Below are 18,065 nucleotides of genomic sequence, written 5' to 3'. Positions count from 1 at the left end.
ATATGGATCATCTCGTAGCTACGGATAAGCTACATGGTTTGGAAATTCATGACAGTAAACCATTGCTTGCTCAAGCTTATGCAAATGATTCTTTTTTTACTCCCCGCAATACAAAGCACGATCTTTCTGAGCTGATGCAAGCTCTTTCTTTACATGGTTTAGCTGCTGGGCTTTATATAAATTTTCAGAAATCAAAATTGTTGCCTTTGCATTCCAAGGAATGGCACTCTCTTTTACGGCCTAGAGAAATCATCCCACCAACTCAATTGGTTCGTCATCTTGGCTATCCTTTGAGTTGGACACTTTCTCCTCGTCAACAATCTGATTGGATTCTCGCAGCTCTCAAGAAAAAGTTGGAGTACTGGAAATTGGCAACTTGGCCTCTGCATGTTCGTCTTCAGATTGTGCAATCTATTCTGATGGATATATTCAATTCTACTTGCCTCTTATTATGTTCAGCAAGGCTGATCTTGCCTCTTTTATGTCTGAGGTGCTGGAAATCTTCTGGTGTTCTCGCCATGGCAAAAAAAGCTTGTGTTTGCTTCCGGTACAGAAGCTTTGTTCTCCAAAGATGCATGGAAGTCTTAATATTCTTAATATCCATCTGCACATTCTTGCCCATAAGGGGAAACTCATGCTGCAGTTTTTGCAAGGTTCTCAACCATGGGCTGCCATGATTCGTGATTTACTCTTGCATGTTGAATCTCCGGCTTTTGGTCATTGGCAGCTTTCCCAGTGGGAGTTTCTTTGATAGGCAAAATCCTCGGCTGTCCTTTGGTTTCCCATTTGTTAATGGATTGGAAACATATCCTTTCTCACTTGGATTGGCATGGCAGTGATTCCTTGCAGGGCAACTCTTTCAGAGCTGAAAGTATACATTGGTCTAGAGTGTTTGCCCTTCCTTTGGCTTTGCAAGAGCCTCGACGTTCATATTTTCTGAGTCTCAAGGGGATTCGTTTGGTTCAGGATGTTGTTGATGATGCAAGAATTCCCCTTACTTTTCCTTTGGCCGCTGCCAAATTTGGCCTTGGAATGCATTATCGTCCACTTTGGCATAAGATTACTTTGATGCTCCAGCCTTTTCAGCCGGTTCCTCCATTGCATCTACAGGATCATCTTCAAGACTGGACACTTTCTTCTATGGGCTTGTCCTACCGTCCTTTGCAGTTTGCACATATTACTGTCTCTTCTCTTTATAAAGTTCCACTTCCTCCGCCATTTATCTTGCAAAAGGAAAATAAGGTTTGGCATCTTCATTGTCCTGTGAAATGGTGGCGGAAACGTTTGAGATAGATTTGGCATTCTAAGATTCCTCTCCGTCAGCAGGTTTTCTTATGGAGATTTTTTGTTTGGGTTCGGTACTGGGCACTCTAGACTCTCTGCAAGGATCGTAATCATAGGGTCTTTGGTGATGCTATTTTTTCCACTTTCTCTTTCTTCAGACACTCTTTGTAGCAATCGCTTTTTGATTGCTTGCAATCTCGTGTCTTTGATCATGATGTATATTTGTCCTACAGTGAGATTTTCTCTTGATGTATTATAGCTCTCCCTTTCTGCGATAGCTTCTTTGTAATATAATGACTCAAAGATTCCACAAAAAAAAAAAAGTGTGTGTGTGTGTACATGAACAACATAAATAGATGCTCCTTGAACATTCCCCACTTTTTTATGGACAATAGATGGTCCATGCTTTTCCATGGTCACCCACCAGGGGTTATCAGGCTTTGATTCGACATCACTGTCTGGTGTGGGTGGAGGTGGTTGATTTTCCTCAAGGTTTTGGCCTCACTTTTGCCAAAAATTGCTGCATCTTTAGGCAAGGTGATGTATCCACCAAGGCCATATGGGAATTCCAATAGGTTTTGCATCCTGTGGGATACTGATAATCCCACTCCAGACTCTTATTCTATTAAATCATGTTGCTATGGGAAGTGCATTTTACAAGATCGAATGGGGATTATTTCCAGAAGCTTGCTTTGAATGTAAAAAGTTTGGGCAGATGGCCTCCCATTGCCTCTAGTGTTACACAAAATGCCTCTGGATGCTATGCTTGCTCAGATGCAAAACAAAGACACTGTTGGTTCTTCAGTGGTCAAAAATAAGGGCAACAAGCCAGTCATTGCAGCCCAGGATAAGGGAAAAGCACCAATTTTTTCAAATGAGAATGTTCCTACCTCCATGCCTTCCACCTCTCAACCCAAGGAAAAGACAAAACTTTACAGGAGGCTTGGTAGACTCCAAGGAAAACTGTGACAGCCAGGACCTTTACCTTCTCGCACATGGAATGGTACATCTTCAAATGGTCATACCCCTTGTTGTACTTTGGACCTCGGTCACGGACTCCCACCAAGAGTCACACCAGGGTTACACCTGGGTCACACCTAGTCACATCATGGGCACATCATGGTCACCTGAGCATGCCAAGATGGTTAGACCTTGGTCACACCTGGTCACACCGTGTTCACATCTTGGTCACTTTGGAGCGACCAGTACATGACTTGGACATGACTTGACCGTACATGACTTGGACATGACTGGAGCAGTACATGACTTGATAGTACATGACTTGGACATGACTGACATCACTAGAACATGACTTGACAATGCATGACTTGGACATGACTTAGACATGACTAGAGCAGTACATGACCTGGACATGACTTGGACATGACTTGAACAGTACATGACTGGAGGAGTACCAAACCTCGACCTCGACCGACCTTGGTCAAAGTTGATCAGATTGAAGTAATGGCGCACTGGACTGTAGCAGTTAATAGAGTGCACTGGACTATAGCAATTAAGAGAGTGCATAGGTGCACAGGTGGAACACATGTTGGTGCACATGGGAAGCAGTCCAGCACTTAAGAGGTGGTGCACTAACCCTCGCCACCAACTAGTGTCAGGTGCACATGGAATAGACAGGAGTACACATGGAGTACGTGACGCACTCACTCAGAGGATGTTGGAGAGTTGCAGAAGCCATCAAGGACGAAGCAGTAGACAAACGGTGGAACGGCTAAGGATGCAGGAAGACAACCAATAGGAAGGAGGGAAGGGGATTTCCAGCGACAACGAGGAGCAGATAAGGGGAAGGTGAAGAGGGGGAAGAGGGGAGGAAGGGGGCATTCCAACGGAGGTGAAGGACGTGACTGAGGGAGAGAGGCTAGAGTCAAGAGCTTGCCTAGTGTGTATCTTCTTCGGGGTGTATCAGTTATTTGGTGTAACTCTCATGAGTGCATGATTCATTCCTTCTAATGAACTATGCTTCTTTCCATCTCTGCTCGCTCCTCTAATATCTCTTCCCGTTGTGTTCTCTTCCCCTCCTCTCCCTTCACCTGTATAACGGACCCTATGTCATGTGGTTGGAGTTCTGTTCCGTTCATGTCGAGGGTTGGCTTTTGTGATTTTGTTCCGCTTTAGTCTTCTTCTTACTCATGCACTTGTACTACTCGCACATCGTTTTCACACCATCAACTAGCACTCGCCCCACACACAATCTATGACACTCATGGCACCTCCTTCTTGCTTCTCGCACCAATGGCCTAGGACTCCTATAATACTTCCGGAAGTGTTAGGACCCCACCCCCTCAAACAGTTTATGGCGATCACGGTGGGACACTGCTGGTGTTGAGCAGCACAAGTGAAGTGGTGCTCTAGGGTCCTAGAGAGAGGTCTTATGCCGAGTAGTTCTGAAACGTTTCAAGGAGCTAGTGAGAGAACTAGGGAGTAGATGGAGAAAGACTTCCTAAAGACCAAACTCAGTACAAGAAGCATTGCGTGCGACGAAAGTTGGCGAAGTCCTCAACGCGAGCACAAAGTGAGCCCATTGGAGCAGTAGCCAAAGTAAGTAATTTCATCGACACTCTCATTGACTTGGATCAACAGGAACCATGCTGGTCAGATCCACACTCTGGAGAAGAAGTGCAAAGCGGAGAATAGGTAAAAGAAGAGGGTACGAAGGACAAAGGATCCTCAGGGACTCATCAAGGTCAAGACAGCCCCCCTCCTCCTCTTGCAACGATGTCTTCATCAACAACCACTTCTGCTGGAGTGGTGACTCCCTCTGCTCCCGTGACTCGACCTCTTCTGGTCAAGCTACTACCTCATCTATTATGTATAGCTCCGGATTCCTATCCCACTCGGGGGTGCTTTTGCTCCGGCCATGCCTTTACCTACCATGAAGGTTTCATCTCCCTTTCCATCCACACATGTGTTTTCTTTTCCACCACCTCCTTCCTTCCCTACTGCCTACTCATCCATGCGTTCAACTACGTCCCTCTCTTTCCCAAATGCTCTCCCATCCTCTTTAACCCCCACATCTTCTATGTTCTCACCCTTTCCCTCTGCAATACCGAGGCCCTCCGCGTATTCAGTACCATCTATGTACACTTCCTCTATGGCTACATTAGTAGTGACTTCCCCATTGTGGTCCTCCGAAAGAGGTGTGGTCTCCTCCTTTGGAGCACCCACACTCATTACGGCTCCACATTTGCTTCAGCCTCTGGGGTGGGGATGGCCGTTCTTAGTCCTGTAGACAGAGCTAGACTTCTCGAGCTACTCAACAAGGTCCACGTGAAGACTGAAAAGTTCAAAGGCTACCTCCATGAGGATGCGGAAGCTTATGTGAGGAAATGCCTCACAGCATGTAGAGCTAAAGGCGTGGAGAATGAGCATGTGTTCCTTTACATCTTCCCCTTGTCATTGGAGAATGCCGCTGATGTATGGTACATACAATTTCCCTCTAACCACTTCCAGACCTGGACAGACCTAAGGAATTCTTATGCACTTTCAAGTTGGAAAAATTCAAACATATGATGTCCATGAGTTTTCCATTGATACCATGAAACCTGGTGAAAGTATCTCGGAGATGTACACAAGGATGAGGGTCCTAGCTGCGACAATGTCTGTGCCATCCAATGATGTCATTATGAAGGGGTGGCTTTTAAAGGCATCTCGCCACATCTATAGCACATGATGGGTCTGCAGAAGATGGTACCTCTGCCTCCACCTCCACCTCGGAACGCACCTCGTCGACATCGTTGATAAGGGGATCCGTATCCACCCCCTGACATAGGTGGTTGATACTGTGCATAGGAGGGCGGAGGATAGAAGTATGGAGCCCCAATCTGATTCGGAGAAGGAGCTTGGAGCAAAGAGGGATTAGGAAGTAGTGGAGGTGGAATGGTAGGAGGGGTGGGTGGTTCACGTGCCTTCATAGGGGCTGAAACTAGGGGTATGGGCCCCAAAGTGGTCGGTGCAGCTCTATTGACTGTAGCCACCAGAGGTTCCCCAGTTGGATATTCCAGTAGAAGCTTCCTCAACCCCTTGAGATACCTATACTCGGAGGCATCATGTCCATGAATTTCACAAAATGTGCAAGCGGGTACCTTACGCTTCAAGGGACATTCCTAGTATCCATGGCCGGAACCGTTGCACTCGATGCACCAGAGACCACTTCCTATCTGCGCTTCAAAGTTGATTGTCCATCTACCTTTGTTCTGTCTTTCAAACCTTCTTTGATTTCTTCTAACTCCTTGAGCTACTGCCATGACTGTGAGCCATTTTCCCTCGGAAGTTGGGTGGTCTGAGTGTGTGTTAAGGCGAAACTTAATTGGGACCGTTCTATTTTCACCACTTCCCTCAAGAAGTCTTGTCCGCTCCCTACCCCCGCCTTTTTTCCTTCTTTCTGTCTCCCCCCTCTTCCTTCTACCGCAGCATTTTTTGAAGTGGAAGGAGCCCCAAAAATGTCAGAGTCGGCCTCCTCACCTCGATTGGCGATGGATATTCCATCAGCCAATCCTACTCCACCTCCACCGGCCGCAAAAACTATTACTTTTTCTAAACACGAGTTGCAGCAGCTCAAGAAGGACGTAGAGATTGAATGCTCTACCACGTTGCTGAAGGGATCCTTTGCACTCCGGTGTCTGGCTTGCTTCACGAGAACTCATTTTCAGCCCTGGCAGATGCTTCAGATTTCCCAAAGGAGGAGTTTGTGCCCTCTACTTTTGGTGAGCTAGTGATTGGGTTTCCTATTGACAGGGCTTCTTCTTCAAGTCGCAGGGTTCCTTCCCCTGTTGATTTTCCACCACTTGGTTCCATTCCGCACTCCTCAAGCAGGAGGTCTTCCCCTGTTGAGGGATTTGTTTCCGCCACTAGGTCGGATAAGGTGTTCCACTCTACATCCTCCCGTCGATGAGGATTATTAGTTGGAACATACAGGGCCTAGGTGGCGTACCACATTGCCGCCGTAGACAGCTGATGATCCAGGATCAACTTCATCCAGGTGTTACTGGGGGTTCCACTCATATCTTATTTATTGAGGAGCACAAACTGGATTCTAGAGATTGTGCCAAGTCACGCAAGTTGCTTTCTGGCCATACTTTTTGGTCGCCTGCCTTGGGCACCAGGGGGGGCACTTCTATTTCAGTTTCGCAGTCGGTTCTCCCCTTAGTTGTTGGATACGGAGTCATTATGTCCTCTAGAGCTCAGTGGATTATTCTCTTGATTGGAGGACATAAGGTTGGTTTTTTTAACCTGTATGCCTCCAACATTAGAGGGGAACGTGTCATTATGTGGAAGGATTTGCTCTCCTGGGCCCCCATTGCGGATTCATGGGTGATTGGAGGTGACTTTAACATGGTTGAGTTACCGTCAGAAAGAAAGAAAGAAAGAAAGTTTATTAAAGTCTTTGGAAGACCAATGGGTCTATGAGACTGTGAAAATCCTGATTCAACGAGCTCTTGTAGTGGAGCTACTAAACGAGCGTCCATACCAATGCAAAATGCAAAATGCTAAAAAATGCAAAAATGCAGAATGGCAGTACTAAGTCCTAAGTACAACATACTCATGTCGATGGTAGACTATATATCAATCTCAGCATCATCATCAATATCATCATCATCCCCAGCAACAGCAAGATATCAGCATGGATGAGGCAGTGGAGGCATGAAGTCGGCAATAGAGTGCTATCGGCCACTCAGAGGTGCGGTCTTGGCACGTCTCCTGGTCGTAGCTTTGCGTCTAACCAAGGCTACTGTGACCCCCGTCGGTCGGCGGGCTCCGACTCCAAACAAGGAGGGGATGTCTCCAAGTGTGATCTGTGTGTCGACCCTCTGTCTGAGCTGTCGGGTCACGGGCTCCGGGTCACGGTCATGTCGAGGCCTCGTCTCGTTGGGGTCCATGTGATCTAGCTGAAAGAACTCCGTGATAGAGCTCTAAGAGGGATCAATTGAAGAAGAAGTCTGCTCCTGTCTCCGTGCTCGGAGCATCCTCTCACGGTGTCTAAGTGCCTCATGAATGAAACCTACCAAACACCGCTGGTCTGGGTAGGAGAGGAAATGGGGTACTAAGTGCCTCATGAATGAAACCTACCAAACACCGCTGGTCTGGCTAGGAGAAGAAATGGAGTAAAATCCCATAACTATCTCTGAAGAGGCAGTGGAAACGTCCTCGGATCTCATAGTACACAGGATGTAGGCCTTGAGGATATGCAATCAACATACATTAAAAGAATATCCTATAATCATTATAATCATTAACATACATTAAAGAATATCCTCTAATCATCATTTAAGAAGCTGGTCACCAGTTATAAATCATTAAGAATTTCAGATTAATGTGTGATCAACGATGCGATAATAATCACCTGGTCCTCCTTCCAAAGACGAACGGTCCAATCGCTGCTACAGCTCAAAAACAAAGAATGCACAAATGGAGACCACCTTACCTGAAAAGGCACAAATTGAAAAGTGTACGTAGCGAACATAAGCAGCTTGAGATGCTTAACAAAGATTCCCTCCATACTATAAACTCATCCAGGCAAAACTGTTGCGTGAAATTTGCAAATTGAATACTACAAAAGGCAGAATCCTTTTATCCAAATAACAAATGTGAGCAAACCACACAACTAAAGGTATATGCAACTACAAATTATCCATTGGGGGACATCTCTAATTCAACATTTAAATTTTCAACTATTCTATTTTCAATAATACGGAATGTTGTTTGTCATATTGTTGTAATCAATCCAAAATTTGAGGCAGCTGTGCCTAGATGATAGAGGTGGACGCTTCATGGCGAATATCATATGTCATAATTATGGGCTTATTGCTGAATGGAAGGATCACCTATGCTCCAGCTAGCCCTAATTTGTAATTTGCACCATCCATATCTTTCCCAACTCCTTTTGTATCAATCATAACTTCTGCACCCTCAGTTTAATCAGCCGCCGTTGCATCACTAGTTTCCACACCAGCATTCGCTTTTGCACCAGCCATCATTAGGGTTCTTGCTCTAGTACCGACTTTGGCTTCACCAAATTTTCTTTCCTTAAAAAAGTCTTGTTTATTACACATAATATGGCTGAACATGAAAGAAACATGGCTAGTCAAGTACATCAAAACACCGGGTGGACCCTGTGGATATGTGTGAAAAGGAAAGCACTCCATGATCATAAAAGAGCCTCTTGTGGTAGCAGAAGTTGTTCAAGAAGAGCCCCTTGAGCATGTGCACAATGCCATGTCCAATGATACAATGAGATTGTGGTATGTTGTGCCACAGCGCTTTCCATTCCTTTGTATCAAAGTAAAAAGTGCATCTCCTCACAACAATGGCTAGGGTCCTCAATAATAGTTTCAATAGAGAAGGATCCCCCACCTTAGACACTCCCTACAAAAAGCCTTAGTGAATCCAATCTACCTTTAAGACACTTTTAACTCTAAGTTCCTCTACACTTTGTCTTTTGAGCAAAGAGGAAATTTAGTGAAGGAGGTCCTGGAGCTAACTCAAATGCATAGAAGTCTGTGACGTGTCACTGTGCTCTGTCAGTCTCTGGTAAGGAAGGGGGAAGGGGAGAGGAGGGGGAGGGAGGAAGGGGAGGGGAAGGAAAGGGGAGGGATATGGCTGAAGTACTCTGGAAACATGTCAGAAGTACCTAGGGTACCGAAGGAACCTTGGTTGCACAAATTCATCCATATGGATATAGCGACCTATGGGAGTACACGTGAATAACAATGTCATTTTACAACCCCCCTTGACATTGTTTGAATGTCTCTGATCCCCAAGCCATCTCTATGGCGTACAAATAATTCTGTTGAGAGGCTTTTGGTGAACATGTCTGTCACGCTGTCCTTGGATGGACAATCAATGAAGCCATCTGCAATACAATCCCATACATAATAATAATGATTTTCAATGTGCTTCATGCGAGCATGAAAGATAGATTGTTACCAATGGCAATGAAACTCTGACTGTCAACAAAAATGGAAGTTGCTTCACTATGATGCAAATCATGCATAAGCTTCCTTAATCACATACAATCTATAGTGGCTGCATTTGCTGCTTTATATTCCACTTAACTGGAAGAAAGAGAGACCAAGTCTTGTTTCTTACTAAGCCATGATATGCGAGCCTTCCTGTACGTACCCCACGTCGTTGATATACAATGGGCTGTCCATCCTCAATGGCCAGTTGCTCATTTGCAACATTTAGGAAAGCAATCTCCTCAATATGTGGCAGCCCAGTTGAAGCATTCGAGGAAAAAGTGGGATCCTTAGGCACATGTGAGGAAGAGGGATCTCCCTCATGAGGTGGCATCTATTCAGGCTCAAACTGAATGACATCCAAAGGCACATCATCATCAAGTGGCATTCCAAGGTTTTCAGGCATCATGCATTCATGCTCATTGAAGGCAACATCTTTGGTAATGATGATCTTTCCTGTAGCAGGATTGTCGAGTCTGAAGTCCTTGCTTTCAGTACTATAACCCACAAAAATTCATTTGATACCTTTATGATCAAGCTTAGATCTATATTGTTCTGAAACTCAAGCATATGCTACTGAACCAAACACTCTGAAATGGCTGACCTTTGGCATTCCCAGGTTTTCAGGCATCATGCATTCATGCTCACTGAAGGCAACATCTTTGGTAATGATGATCTTTCTTGTAGCAGGATTGTCGAGTCTGAAGTCCTTGCTTTCAGTACTATAACCCACAAAAATTCGTTTGATACCTTTATGATCAAGCTTAGATCTATATTGTTCTGAAACTCAAGCATATGCTACTGAACCAAACACTCTGAAATGGCTGACCTTTGGCTTATAGCCATAGAATGCCTGAAAAGGTGTAACATTAACCAATGCTTTTGTAGGGCATCTATTCTGTATGTATGTGGCTGTAGTTACAGCCTCTCCCCAAAATGCCTTTGACAATTTCTTATGCTTGAGCACGCACCATGTCATCTCCATAAGTGACATGTTCTTTCTCTGCGCAAGTCCATTGTGTTGTGGTGTGTGAGCTACTATCTTCTGATGCAAAATCCCATCTTCTCACAAAAAACCTTTGAAGGCATCTGGCATGTACTCTCCCCCTCGGTCAAGTTCTGAGTGTTTTGATTCTAGAATTGGTTTGGTTCTCAACAAAAGCCTTGAACTCAAGAAACCAATAAAATACCTTAGATTTTTCTCTCATGACAAAGAGCCATGTGAATCGAGGGTAATCATCAAATAAAGTGACAAAGTATCTTGCCCCTCAATGTGTAGGAACATTCATGGGTCGGCATACATCATTATGCACAAGCTGCAATATTTGAGTGGCCCTCACTGAACCATCCTTTGGAAAAGGGTTAAAATGCAACTAACCAAGAACACACCCTTCACAAAATCTGTTTGCAGGCTGAACCATCCTTGGGAAAAGGGTTACAATGCAACTAACCAAGAACACACCCTTCACAAAATTCGTTTGCAGGCTGCTGTAATTTAGGCAGGCCCTCAACCATATTATGATTGAATAAATATGCCAGACTCTTGTGACCAAACCGAGCATGCCAAAGATCACTTTGAGAGGCATTAGAGACAGCCATTGCATGCTGTACATACGGCTTTGCATCAAGCTTATAAAGACCATTATCATATGTTGCCAATGGCCACCACTGCATACCCTTTCTTGGGATCTTTAATCCTACACTGATCATCTTGAAATTCTCCCAACATGTGCTGATCATGAGTAATAGATGGAACCGAAATCAAAATTTTTCTCAAGTCAGGAACATACCAAACATCACGGATATATTTCTTATTTCCATTTGGTAAAAGAATAGGAACATGTCTCACTCTTGTGATGTCCTGTGAAGCATCATTAGCACAAGTAACCTGTCTGCCATAAACAAGTGTGATGCTATCAAACCACTCCTTGCGAGGAGTCATGTGCTTAGAAGCACCACTTTCTAAATACTAATTGTCATGTACAACAAAAGAGGCATTTGGAGCATCCATAGACTGAGCATGTGCACCTGAATCCCCCCTAGGAGCAATCTCCTTATCATCTTGCACAAAATGTGCCTATGAGTAAGAAGCATCATTCTCAACATTTGCAACAAAATTACTGCTTGAAGTGCCATGTCTCTTCTTCTCATTGGCAATCCTCTTCTAACATGCTGCAATATAATGACCTGGCTGTTTGCAATAGTTGCATCTTCCCTTCTTAATCTTGGCATTCTTACTTGAACTTGCATCACTCGTATTCCCCTTGGCATTGTTGTTCCTTTTCTAAAATTATCCCTTGCCCTCAATGGCAAAAGCTTGCTCACCTTGACGAGAGGCATGAGAAAAGTTGGGGACTCTTTCCTCCTCCTGCAACAACAAACCTACAAACGCATCAAATGTAATAGGAGCAACCCTGAGAGTAATAGTCAATGTGGTATCAAAAGCCCTGTAGGAGGGAGCTAAACTATTGAGAGTGATTGAGACCAATTTCTTCTCTTCAATGGCCTAATCAATGCTTGTTGTGAGCTGATCTCTCAAATCAGTAATTTTAGCCACATGCTCTGTAATAGTGTCATGCTCTTGGATACGAGATCCTTGAGCTGATTTTGTCAATGCAATGACCCTTGCCTCATTCTTGACATGGTACATATTAGCCAATCTGTCCCAAGCATACTTGGCACTAGTGCATGACTTGATGGTCTTCATAATGTGTCTCTTCACAGACAAAGCAATCAAAGACAAAGATTGGGCATTCCGATCAGAGGGTGGGATGAGCTTACAGATGAGCCTTGGCTGCTTGCCGTGCTGGGAGCAGTTGGAGCATAAGGCCTCATCTCATCCCCACAAACAATATCCACAGACCTTTGCCAACCAAGATATTCAAAGTCAAAGTCCCAAAGCTCTCTGAAAGATACATGTTTGGTTGCAAGTGGCCGCCAAACACTGATTGCAAATACACTTGCAAAGTGACCACAACCCAATGCAGCCTGTCAAGATTGCAGGTTTCATGGAGTGGGGCAATCACACTTAATGAAGTAATTTTCTTGGAAAAAAATTGTAATCTTGTATTGAGCCTTGAACACTTGCCACGTGCAAAATTGCACCACAAAAGTGGTCTCCCGGCCCAAAGTGGCATCCTGATGATGGAAAGAAGCTCGAACGGGATGGACAAAAATTCGAGAAACCTGAAATCAGAAACCCACACAGCAAATACACCAAAAAGAGGTGCACCCAGACCAGGAATGGCTGATTTTGTCAAAAATCAGCGACACAACTGCTTGAAAATGAAGTCGACTTCCGTACAGAAGCTTTTAGAAGAGGGGGACCAGAAAACGAGGCTGGAAACAGGGAAAATCAGCAACCACACTGCCCGGAAAATCAAGCACAGAAGGGACTCCAGAAGAAGGGCGACCAGATTTGGGGGCTGGAAATCAGCAAGAAACAGGTCGTTTCTTCACCAAAACGGGTTGGAAACCATGCTGAACCAAGGCGAAATTAGGGCAGCCGGCCAAAGCTCCAAAAAACAGGTCGTTACTTCGAAAATGGGTTCCAAATGAGGTCGTTTTTAGGGCGACCAGTAGTAGAAACAACCCCAAAGCAGTAGGCACTTGTTTTTCCTCAAAGAACGTCTCCAAAACAGCAAAAACGGGCTAGATTGGAGCAAAAACGGGCAAGAAAACGTGCTGTTTTTCTCTCCACAAAGGTGCCCACGAATGTCCAGCTGAGAAACTGATCCAGGAGTAGGCGCCCAGCTCTAGAACACTTCTAAAAACTCGCTGCATAAAAAACGAGCTAGTTGGACTGAACTTCGAGATAGAAATGCTTCCTCCGTGACAAACTCGTACCTGGGAGCGGAGGAAGCACGGGAAGCAACATGGGAGCCAAGCTCTGATACCAAATGTTGGAATTGTGGGGGGACAGGGCTTGAACAACGAACACTAGATTGTAGTCGCTCCACTGAATAGTTCAAGACATGAAAGTACGAGACTTGGGATATATAGGGAACCCAAGTATGAAGAAACAAACTAGACTAGAATAACTAAACCTAAGTCTAGCCTACAACACCATATCATTGTAATGTCTTACAGTGCGTGGGCTCTACATCCCAGGAGTACATGGATGTTGTTCATTTTCCACCTCCCCTGTGGTGCAGATTTGTAGGTTCTTTACTCTCTAGGGATCGTGGGTCTTGCCCATCTACCCCTCTCTACCTCGAGATCTTGTGAACTAGTTCTTATTTTGCAAATTAGATGCCTTTTATATGTTGAAATTTCTTCCCCGGCATTCCATCACTATCCATTGAGTTGATTTCCTTCATATAAATTTTTTTCCCTGGGTTTTGCCAGAGTCTGTGTAGCACTTTCTGTATCACAATCTCCCTTATTTCACATGCATCTTCGGGTATATCAGCGGCTACTATTATACCCCATGACTCCATCCACTTCATCCCCTCTCTATGCCTGTAGTTTCCATCACCTTGTGTGGTATCCTATTGTCTCAACTTTTTTTTTTTTTTTTAAAGAGTGATATATTCCATTCAAAACAAATCATACAACAGGTGGGAAAGAAAGTACTCTATCCCTAGCCTCAACAATGTGGCAAAAAAGCCATGGAGGTGGTCTAAAATGCCACAACATCCCAAAAGGGGTCAAGTGAAAAAATAAAGAGCAGTCCCATGTCCTCATGATATTGTCTCAACTTTGTTGAGGTAAGCCATGAATCGACACAGTGCTTCCCCTTCCAGAGGTATCATCCCCGTTTCAACCAGAATGATGGGGTAGGTGTCTGTGCCTTAACCCGTAACTCCCCTATCAGGAAACATTTATGTATAGTTCCTATTCTTTGCCAGTAGGAAACGTTTATGTATTGTTTCTATTCTTTCCCAGTATATCCTAGACACCCGGGTGCCCAAGCAGGACACCCGTAAAGCATGACTATCTGCACAAGCATGGTGTACAGAAACTCTCTCATTTTCCAATTCCACAGATGCGCCTTCCTGCATTTAGTTTGGAACCTTTATAGAGCTTTCAAACCTCCCAAAACCCTTCTTTCCACGCATGCATTCCTAAATAGTACTACATATTTATATGAGTTGACTGTTCCCAGGGGATCCCCTCCAAATTTGGCATCCACTTGTTTGTTGCGACTCCCATAACCATCACCTTTGTCTTATCTATATTGACCTGCATCCCCGAGTGTTTGCAGAAATCTCTCAACGCGTCCAAATGTGCTTGCAGGCTGTCCTTGTTCTTTGCAAAGGCTACTACATTATCTGCATAGATAAGCATTAATAGAGAATACCCTGCAATTTGTGTGTGTGTGTGAGAGAGAGAGAGATGATATGACCGTATTAAAGTCCATGTGAGATCCTTCAGGATCTATGGGACTCTTGATCACTATTAACAAATAGTGATTTTATACATCAAGTGAAATAAAATATTATAGACTTGCTATGTGTTGTGTACTTGTTGAGCTAGCTGTTGCGCTAGTCTGAGTACTTTGTTGTGGTGTTCCAAGACTTCTTTTAAGTAGCTTCCTAGCTTCTAGCTGGTTGCTCCAACAGATTTTTAAGGTTGCCTCTGCTGTCCCCATAGCTTTCTCTCATTGTACATAGGCTCGGCATCTTAGGAGTACACACTGCTCATTTTCTACCTCTTCTATGGGCAGATTTTACAGATTCTTTCCTCTGTTGGGACCCCAGGTCTTGCCCACCTACCCCTCTCCACCTCTATCTAGATCATGTGAGCTGGTTCTCATTTTGTAGATTAGATGCATTTTAAAATTTAAAAATTGATATGTCTTCCCCAAGGGATTTTTGCATTCCATAGCTTTCCATTGGATTAATTTCCTGATTTTAGAACTGCATTTTCGCCCTAGGTCCTGCCGTAATTTCTGTAGTCAATACTAACTCCCTAATTTCACATGCATCTTCTGGTATTTAAGCAGCTATTGTACCCGTAATTCCATCCATTTCATCCCCTCTCTGTGCCACTCAATGATTTGTGTATCTCCCATTTCCTTATCTAGTATCCTATTGGCAAATATCTTTTCAACCTTGTTGAGGTAGGCCATGAATTGACTTGATGCCTCCCCTTCAAGAGGCAACATACCTATCTCAACCAGTAGAATGGGGTAGGGAGTCTATGCCTTAAACCTAGCTCCCCTATGAAAAAACTTCTATGTAAAGTTTCTATTCTTTTCCAGTAGGTCCTAGAGAGCCCGGGTGCCCAAGCCGGACACCCATAAAGGATCACTGTCCGCTAAAGCATGGTGTATAGAACCCAATCCGATAGGTGTGTCTCCTACAATTGAGACTATGATGACCTAAGAGAGAGAGAGAGAGATGTATTAAGAGAAAATTTGGGGGGGGGGGGGGGTATGAGAAAGAAAGAAAGTCTATTAATGTCCACGGGAGACCAACAGGTCTATGGGACAGCAGTCAACTTTCCATTCAATGCCAGGCATGGCTGCTTTGACGTGTGCTAAAGCCTCATTGAAAGAGTCCTCTTCTTTGTTCCAGCCTTCAGGGAGCCCCCCTACTATAATCTTCAATGCATTTTCACGTCTGGCTTAGTGTTCTTTGATCTCTTTCTCGATATCAGCTTTATTTGCCTTTGTATCAACCTCCACATTGACTTCTTTCTTAATTGTTTGCACTTCAGTATGAACCAAATCTTTGACTATAGAGACTAGTTGGGGAGTGGGAGTAGGGGGGAAGCCTTACAAGATCTGACCACTTCATCAATTAATGCCTGCATGCCAAGCCCCTCAAGAACCTGAAGTCTAGCTGTCACTTCTACCAATTGCACTGTTAACTCTCTCACCTGTTGCTGTAAATAAAAAATCTCTTCATGGTACCCGATGATGGGTTGATTCGGATCGCCTAGTAGGTATGTCTGCACATATGGAGAGGGTAACCTGGTTGCAACTGTAGCATATCTGGTCCTAGTGGTTGAAGGTGCTGGCATTGAGGGAGATCTTGAAGAAAGGGTCGGCCATTCTATGCTTGCCATATCTGTAGGTACCCCTTGGCTGAACCTAACACTCTGGGATGGGCTAGTAGTTCAGCTTAGCTCATGGTTAGGGGCTGAAAATTGGATTGTGTGACCCAAGGGACAAGGTGTTGGCGAGGTTGAGCAAAGGTGCTAACAAGTCTAAGCGTAGGGCTAATGGAGGTGCCGGCAAGGCTAAGCGGAGGTATTGGTGAAGCTGAGCGAAGGGCTAACGCAGGGTCTCGTGAGGCTAAGCGGAGGACTAACGGAGGGTTGTCTAAGGGGAGGGGTTCCTATCCTTTCGGAGGTGTTACCGGAGGCCAAAGGCCACTGGCGTGAGAAGCATGAGTGTTGCAATGCTCTATTGCAATGGATAGCGCAGAGTGCACCAGTGGTGTGCGAGTGTCGTATGCTGTACTGCAATGAACAACGATGTACAAGTGCACTATGCTAAATGACAATCACATGAGAACTCCACAACATAAGCAGAAGAAGAAAACGACATACACTAGTGAACAATCCCCATATCGGGAAGAGACAAGAAAAATGAGAAAGTGACCAAGATGGCCAAAGTACATATCACTGGACCAACGTCCACAGGTCACAAGTCGCAAGTCACAAGACCACATAGGTCTATCCCCATAGTAGACAGAGGGTACACACAAGTCTCTCAACACTCTCTCCTTGGTGAGCTCGTAGCTCCAGCCTCTATCTCTCCCCACACTCTCCTTTCTCCCGCTCTAGTACCGAACTCTGAATGCTCAATCATGAATGTCCCCCCCTCCTCTCCACCTTCGCCTTCATCCTCATCCCCCGCCTTGGAGGGCCCATTTCTTCGCTTCTTCCCATTGGTCATCCTCTTATCTCCTTAGCTGTTGAGGATAGCCATTGGGCCGCTGGCTGTCTTGATGGCTATGGCGACTTCTTGACTTCTTGACTCGCCAGCCTCTTCTAGTCAGGATGGTGTAAATTCTCCATGTGCACCTGGATCACCGCACCAGTGAACTACTGAATCACTGTGTAACTGTAAATACTCCCGACTGCTCCATGTGCTAAGCTCACTCTTTATGTGTGTAGCTCTCGATGAGATTGCCTTGGGCATGATACTCCTGGTTGACCTGTGGTTGACATGTGTCAATGCATGGTTGCCTCTGATAGTACTCCTAGATGAACTCGTGTGGTCAACTCCTCGTGTCGTGTGGCTGACTTGTGTTGACACATGGTCAACATGTGGTCGTCATGTGGTCAACGCCTGTCAACATGTGGTCAGCATTGTCGACATGTGGTCAGCGCCTGTCGTCATGTGGTCAGGGGTGTTTCTATTGTAACAGTTTCCCCCGCCACTATCATTAACCGTCCCGATGAATAGAAATGGAGGAGGGAACCGGTCAAAAGAAAAAAGAACTTACAAACCATTGATATGGTGATGGAGTGGGAAAAGAAAATGTTATAGACCATGTAGCTGGCCGTGCAAGAAATTCCAAAATTTGTATTAAAATGAAATTGTGAAAATAAACTGCTACTTGATAATGGATAGCATGGAAAATTGCAAAAAAAAACTGAGTACATCCTGAGATAGAACACCCTTATATTTACATTGAGAGCCAATCAACCTGGCAAAAATCTAACAGTGCAAAAAAAACCAAAACCCATGTATCAAATTACTGAGGGAGGTCATCAGTAGCCTTCTCCTCTTCCGCCTTCGTATGTAGCTCTGTGGCCTTTTGCTCACCCATTTGCTCTGCCCCAGTCATATGTAGCTCTGGATGGTTTGTTTCCTCCTCAGCCTCAATCGTGTCCATCACGTTTCTC

At 44.7% G+C, this 18,065-nt stretch overlaps 1 protein-coding gene across 1 annotated transcript in view; it reads right to left on the bottom strand.

The window, feature by feature from the left end:
* Positions 1–18,065, bottom strand: part of LOC147884710 (uncharacterized) — a 123,993-nt gene that overhangs the window by 28,765 nt on the left and 77,163 nt on the right. Inside the window, exon 14 of the mRNA XM_087397871.1 lies at positions 7,646–7,726. Within this exon, the coding sequence (XP_087253997.1) occupies positions 7,646–7,726 (81 nt within the window). The remainder of the gene's footprint in view (positions 1–7,645; positions 7,727–18,065) is intronic.

The sequence above is a fragment of the Dipteris shenzhenensis genome, chromosome 26 (assembly GCF_047967505.1).
Source record: "Dipteris shenzhenensis isolate YYH24624 ecotype China chromosome 26, Dip_SZ_1.0, whole genome shotgun sequence".
Classification (NCBI taxonomy): domain Eukaryota; kingdom Viridiplantae; phylum Streptophyta; class Polypodiopsida; order Gleicheniales; family Dipteridaceae; genus Dipteris; species Dipteris shenzhenensis.
The sequence above is the reverse complement of the archived record's forward strand: the minus strand, read 5'-3'. Positions and strand labels throughout refer to the sequence as shown.